The following is a 6,347-nucleotide window of genomic DNA, read 5'->3' on the forward strand; positions in this document are numbered from 1 at the left end:
CCTCTGTCTACCCTCTGATGCTGCTAGTGCCTCACCAGAGCCCGAACGATGGGGACGGGCCTCTCCTGAAAGCAGATCCCCCTCCAGCCAGCACCCACAGATGTTAGGAGCCTGCACGATGGGACGGGGCCTCTCCTGAAAGCAGATCCCCCTCCAGCCAGCACCCACAGATGTTAGGAGCCTGCACGATGGGACGGGGCCTCTCCTGAAAGCAGATCCCCCTCCAGCCAGCACCCACAGATGTTAGGAGCCTGCACGATGGGACGGGGCCTCTCCTGAAAGCAGATCCCCCTCCAGCCAGCACCCACAGATGTTAGGAGCCTGCACGATGGGACGGGGCCTCTCCTGAAAGCAGATCCCCCTCCAGCCAGCACCCACAGATGTTAGGAGCCTGCACGATGGGACGGGGCCTCTCCTGAAAGCAGATCCCCCTCCAGCCAGCACCCACAGATGTTAGGAGCCTGCACGATGGGACGGGGCCTCTCCTGAAAGCAGATCCCCCTCCAGCCAGCACCCACAGATGTTAGGAGCCTGCACGATGGGACGGGGCCTCTCCTGAAAGCAGATCCCCCTCCAGCCAGCACCCACAGATGTTAGGAGCCTGCACGATGGGACGGGGCCTCTCCTGAAAGCAGATCCCCCTCCAGCCAGCACCCACAGATGTTAGGAGCCTGCACGATGGGACGGGGCCTCTCCTGAAAGCAGATCCCCCTCCAGCCAGCACCCACAGATGTTAGGAGCCTGCACGATGGGACGGGGCCTCTCCTGAAAGCAGATCCCACTCCAGCCAGCACCCACAGATGTTAGGAGCCTGAACGATGGGGACGGGGCCTCTCCTGAAAGCAGATCCCACTCCAGCCACCACCCACAGATGTTAGGAGCCTGAACGATGGGACGGGGCCTCTCCTGAAAGCAGATCCCACTCCAGCCAGCACCCACAGATGTTAGGAGCCTGAACGATGGGGACGGGGCCTCTCCTGAAAGCAGATCCCACTCCAGCCAGCACCCACAGATGTTAGGAGCGGCCTCAAGATGGCTGGGGGATGCTGAGGCCCTGGGCCTCCCTTCTTGGGACACTGGCCTGGGTGTCACATAGGAAATGACAGTGCCTTGCTATGTCTGCCTCAGTCTCAGCTGATGGCACTGGGGGAGCCGGCTGCCCTGTGAAGATGCCTGTGTAGCTCTGCAAAGGGGCTTGTCCACTCGAGACAGGTGTGAGGCCAGAGGTGCAGGCAAGTCACCATGGACGCTCACAACGGTGTACTCCGTGCACCTCAGGGCATCCCACACAAAGGCAGCACAAGGGACGGAGGGCAGCTCACAGGTGCTGGTGCCATGCTCTGCCACCTCAAGCACAGGAGAGAAGCTCTGGGCCCTGGGGAGCCCCGAATACTAGGCCTCCAAAGAGAGAGCTGGATCCTTCTAAGGGGTGGAGGAAGAGAGAGACTTTGAAATTGAATTATTAAAAGGTATATAGCTCCTTTCTTCACACACACAGATTCACATATGTATCCAGAATGAAATACCCATAAATACTGATGGTGGGGATCCTTGGATGAGAACTATACAGGGAGTTGGCTTTTAGAGACAGGATTTCATATAGTCAAGGCTGGCCTTGAACTCTTGATCTTCCTGCCTCTACCTCCCAAATACTGGGATTGCAGGTGTGTTCCCCCATGCCTGGCTTGTGCAGTAAAGCATGACATTTTAACCTTTTCTAACTTGGTTTTCTCATACCTAAAATGGGAATAATCTAATTCTCTTTCTTTTTTTGAGACAGAGTCTCCCTTTTCACAAAGATCTGCCTGCCTCTGCTTCCCAAGTGCTTGGATTAAAGGCGTGAGCCACCACACTCAGCATATTAAAGGTATTTTAATATTGTCTTAATCCTGAGGGTTAGAAGAAAACTGTGTTCAGAAGGCTGTCGGACACACCCAAGTGTGGGTGCTGGTTCTTTGAGGCGGAGTGGGCTCTATTCTCTTTACTTGGACCTTCTCTCCTTCTTGATCTGTCCACCAGGGGGTCGTGCATTTGATTCCACCGCACACATCTCTGGTCTGCTTATCGAAACGCTTTCTCTGGCTCCTCTTCCTCAGGTCTCTCTTTAGCTCTGTCTCCTCTCCGTGAGCTGTCTGCTGTTCTGAGTTCCGAATTTATTACACTTTTTTCCTCTGGCATTCTTACCTCATGGTCTTTAGTTTCAGGGTCTCTGTCAAACTTTCTTTCCTAAACTCATATTCTTTTACTTTCCTTTCATTTTTATTTTTATGTTATGTGCATGAATGTTTTGCCTGCATGTATGTAAGTGCACTCATGTGTGCCGTGCCTGTGGAAGTCAGAAGCAGCAGATTCCCTGGAACTGAAGTTACAGATGGTTGTTAGCCACCATATGGGTACTGGGAAGTGAACCTGGGTCTTCTGCAAGAGCAGCCAGTGCTCCTAACCACTGAGTCATCTCTCCAGCACCATCTTCTTCTTTTTTTAAAAGATTTATTTTAGCTGGGCGTGGTGGCACACGCCTTTAATCCCAGCACTCAGGAGGTAGAGGCAGGCAGATCTCTGTGAGTTCAAGGCCAGCCTGGTCTACATAGTGAGTTCCAGGAAGATTTTATTTTTTAAATATTTTATTTATTGTTTTTGTGTATATGTGTATATTGCTTGTATGTAGGTAAGTGCATCCATGTTGTACAGTGCCCGTGGAGGACAGAAGAGGCTGTCAGATCCCCTGGAACTGGAGTTATGGACAGTTGTTAACCGCCATGTGGGTGCTGGGATTCAAACCCAAGTCTTCTGAAAGAACAGTGTTTTTAACTGCTGAGCCATCTCTCCAGCCCCAGATTTATTTTGTTTTTTATTATGTGTATGTGTGTATATATATGTATATGCATGTTAAAGTGTCCAGAAGAGGGCATTAGATGCCCAGGAGCTGGAGTTACATGTGGTTGTGACCACACTGATGTGGGTGATGGGAATCAAATTCTGGCCCTTTGGAAGGACAAGTGCTCCTAACTAGGACCTGTCTCTCAATCCTTTCTAAAAAAATGTATCTACTTGTTGCATGTGTGTGCATATGTGTGGGGGTCAGAGGACAATGTGTGGGAATGTGTTCTCTCCTTCCACCATGTGGGTTCTGGGGAGGGAACTCACGTGACTCAGGTTGTCAGTCTTGGTGGCAAGTGCCTTTATCGACTCCGAGTCATCTTGGTGGGCTCCTCTGTCAAATTTTTGATCTTTCCTTATAACTCTTGTTAGGATTTGAATATGCAATGCCCCCCACAGGCTCCTGTTTGAACACATGGTCCCCAGCTGGTGGTGGTGTTTTGAGAGGTCTAAGTTTTGAGGCAGGTGGCCCGGCTGGCAGAAGAGGCAAGGCTAGGGGCTTCACCTGGGCCTGACCTGAGTACTCTGCTTCCTGGTTGGTGACAAGGACCAAGCAGCTCCTGTAGGCTTCCACCACCAGAGAGTCATCCATTGCCATGGATGCTTTCTCCTTGATCGACTGTATCCCCTAAAACCACGAGCCAAAATAAACCTCCTTAAATTGCTTCTGTTAGGTATTTAGTTGCAATGATGTAAAAGTAACTAGTACAATTCCTTCAATACTTTATTTTAAGGATCATCTCTAATAACTCCATTATCTTAATCACCTAAAAATCTGTTCATTTTGAGACAAGGTCTCATGTAATCCAGGCTGGCCTCAAACTCACTATATAGCTGAAGATGACCTTGGATGTCTAATCCTCCTGTCTCTACCTCATGAGTGCTAGGATTATAGCTGTATAGCAACACACTGGGTTTACATGGTGCTGAGGATCAAACCCAGGCTTCATGCATGGAAGCAAGTGTGCTATATCTCCCTCCAGCCCCAGAGTCATTTTTGTCAGTTTTTGTCTGGATTTTCAATCACATCTTCTCCCACCCCATGCCTGGTTATTCCTAACGGAATGAGAGGTGCTGGAGGAAACCAGAGGCTGGGCAATGTTGTCATTCCCCAGGGAGGACTGGCTGACACCAGGTCAGGACTTGAAGCCCCTCACTCACCACTCTGATTCTAGCTCGGGCACAGGGACCCTGGTCCTCTGTCCTCAGGGCCCCAATCGTCTCAGCACAAACTCCCACTTCCTCAGTGCCAGTTCAGTGTCCACTGCAGAGACATCACGGTGCCACACAGCACGTATGGATCGTTCTGTCCAGGGGAACAGCAGCACACGCACAGCGTGGCCAGTCTGGGCCACCTCGTCATCACTCACAGCCTGCAGGCGTTGACACAGCTCCTCTGGAGGCAGCCCATCCACCTGCACCAGCACCATGTTGGTCTCCACGGTGGCAGGATCCACAGAGCAAATGGGAGAAGCCAGGTCCTGGAGTCCTAAGCCAGACACTGTGGTGAGACGTGCCTGAGCCCAGGACTCCACCTTGGAGCTACTGCCCAGGGAAGGCTGAGGGGCAGCCCAGTTCTCTAGGGAGAGTAACCTGAATCCTGAGGTAGACTTTGGGGCACAATTTCTGCTATTTTCTCTGTGTGACCTTAAACATATCAGTTGACTTCTCTGGGCCTCAGTGATGTGTGGGCATCATGGGATTGTTAAGAAAACAGAAAGTATAGATAAAGACCCAAGCCAGAGGCTCTACTCTGACAAGGTTCCTGACTCTGCTGGGCACATCCTGGTGTCAGATGCCCTGTGACATAGGGCCTGGGGAGGCAAGAAAACACAGGATGCACCAGGACACTCAACATCCTAGAGTTTTGCAATGCAGACCTGCTGGGGACCTGGCCCTGCTTGGAGGGAGCAGAGGAGAGAGAGGATGGGGGCCAGCACCTTTGGCGAATCTCTGGGCATTCCCATGGTCCCTCAGCAGCACCTTCTCCGCCTCAGTCAGTCCTACCAGGGCAGCTGCAGCCAGTATCCCAGCCTGGCGCATGCCTCCACCCAGGGCCTTCCGGAGGCGCCAGGCATCTTCAATGAAGTCCTTGGAGCCCCCAACCAGGGCCCCTGCTGGTGCACCCAGGCCCTAAGGAGAGAAGAGAGAACCTTGGTGTCCATGATGCACAGCCTGTCCTCAGGCTGGAGTGGGGTGGGTGCGGTGCTAGAGTCCCTGTAGTCCAGAGCTAGCAAGCGTGCCCCATCTGCACTGGTTCTGGAAGGCCGACCCACTTTGGAGAAGCAGAAGGATACAGAATCACAGTGTTCCACGATGCGGGCAGGGGGTACACGCAGAGCCACAGCTGCATTCATGACCCGTGCCCCATCCAGATGGACCCGTGCTCCATACGTGTGGGCCAGGAGGTGCACCTGTGGGCAAAGGGCAGGCGGAGGTCAGAGGGGCCAAGCAGAAGGAGGGCAGGTCTCCAGGAGGCCCTGGGCTTGGCGTCTTGAGGAGCCATGAGGGGTCTGGAGTCAGGAGCCTGGTGGCTCTGGGTATTTGGGTACCTGAGCAGTACCTGTGCTGCCCGAGCCTCAGTGCCATATGCTGTGGCAGGGGCCAGTGGCAAGGATTTTAATTCTCTTACGGGGTGGGTGTGTGGTGTTGGGGAGGAATCCAGGGCTTCAGGCATGCCAGGCAAGCACTCTACCAACTGAGCGGCACCCCCAGCCCAGCCTCAGCTCTTCTTTATGGAGCTCTCGTGAGGGCCAAACACTGAGGGTCTCAACTCCCAGCTGCACTGCAGCACCGTGAGGGGCCGCACCACACTGCTCTCAGCTAGAGCTAGGGGACACGGGAAGAGAGCAGCAGACCACAGACCTGGCCACCCCCTCATTCAGGCTGGGGTAAGCACCAGGTGGGAGCCTCACCAGGGGCACACTTTCATTCACTGATACGTGATGTTTCTGTCCCTAGAGAGACAAGGGGCCTGAAGCCATTTTCAGCCTAGGGCCAACATCTGTCCTCCCACGACAGGTTGCTGATGGGCACCTGGGGAATGTGTCAGGGGGACTCAGGCCTAGGACTGGGACTATGCAGGAAGCCAGAAGCAGGCTGGTGTTGGGTTGCTGTGGGGGGTCAGCCTACCTGGTGGAGGTAGTCAATGGGGAGGACCCGGCCCCCTGAGCTGCTATGAGTGTTCTCCAAGCACACGAGCTCGCAGATTGGGTGGTAGGGGCTCCCGAAGCCCCGAGTGAGTGCTCTCTCTAGCTCATCAAGGTCCAAGGTGCCATGGGGCAGGTCTGGGAGGGGATGGGAGTGCACTCCAGCAATCTGTGGGCAGGGGGACACAGGAGCAGGTGGGTCTGACTGTACCTCCCAGCAAGAAGATTCCCCTGGAGCAGGAGCTAACTCTGAAACTCAGGATCTTTCTCTTGTTCTGAGCATGTGTACACAGCGTCCCAGCGGGGGTGGGGGTGGGG

General features: G+C 53.8%; 1 protein-coding gene across 2 annotated transcripts in view; it reads right to left on the minus strand.

Annotated features, from left to right (window-relative positions):
• Nucleotides 1-3,586: 3,586 nt before the first annotated feature.
• The window catches only part of LOC103747287 (probable low-specificity L-threonine aldolase 2), a 5,954-nt gene continuing 3,193 nt past the window's right edge, over nt 3,587-6,347 (minus strand). For both annotated transcript variants that reach the window (XM_008849641.2, XM_017802351.2), the window contains 4 exons: nt 6,013-6,198; nt 5,157-5,294; nt 4,821-5,013; nt 3,587-4,369 (listed from right to left, as the gene is read on the minus strand). In XM_008849641.2, coding sequence (XP_008847863.1) covers nt 4,086-4,369; nt 4,821-5,013; nt 5,157-5,294; nt 6,013-6,198 — 801 coding nt within the window. In that variant the 3' untranslated portion in view covers nt 3,587-4,085. The remainder of the gene's footprint in view (nt 4,370-4,820; nt 5,014-5,156; nt 5,295-6,012; nt 6,199-6,347) is intronic.

This window comes from Nannospalax galili, unplaced genomic scaffold (genome assembly GCF_000622305.1).
Source record: "Nannospalax galili isolate Female #2095 unplaced genomic scaffold, S.galili_v1.0 scaffold945, whole genome shotgun sequence".
NCBI classification, from domain to species: Eukaryota; Metazoa; Chordata; class Mammalia; order Rodentia; family Spalacidae; genus Nannospalax; species Nannospalax galili.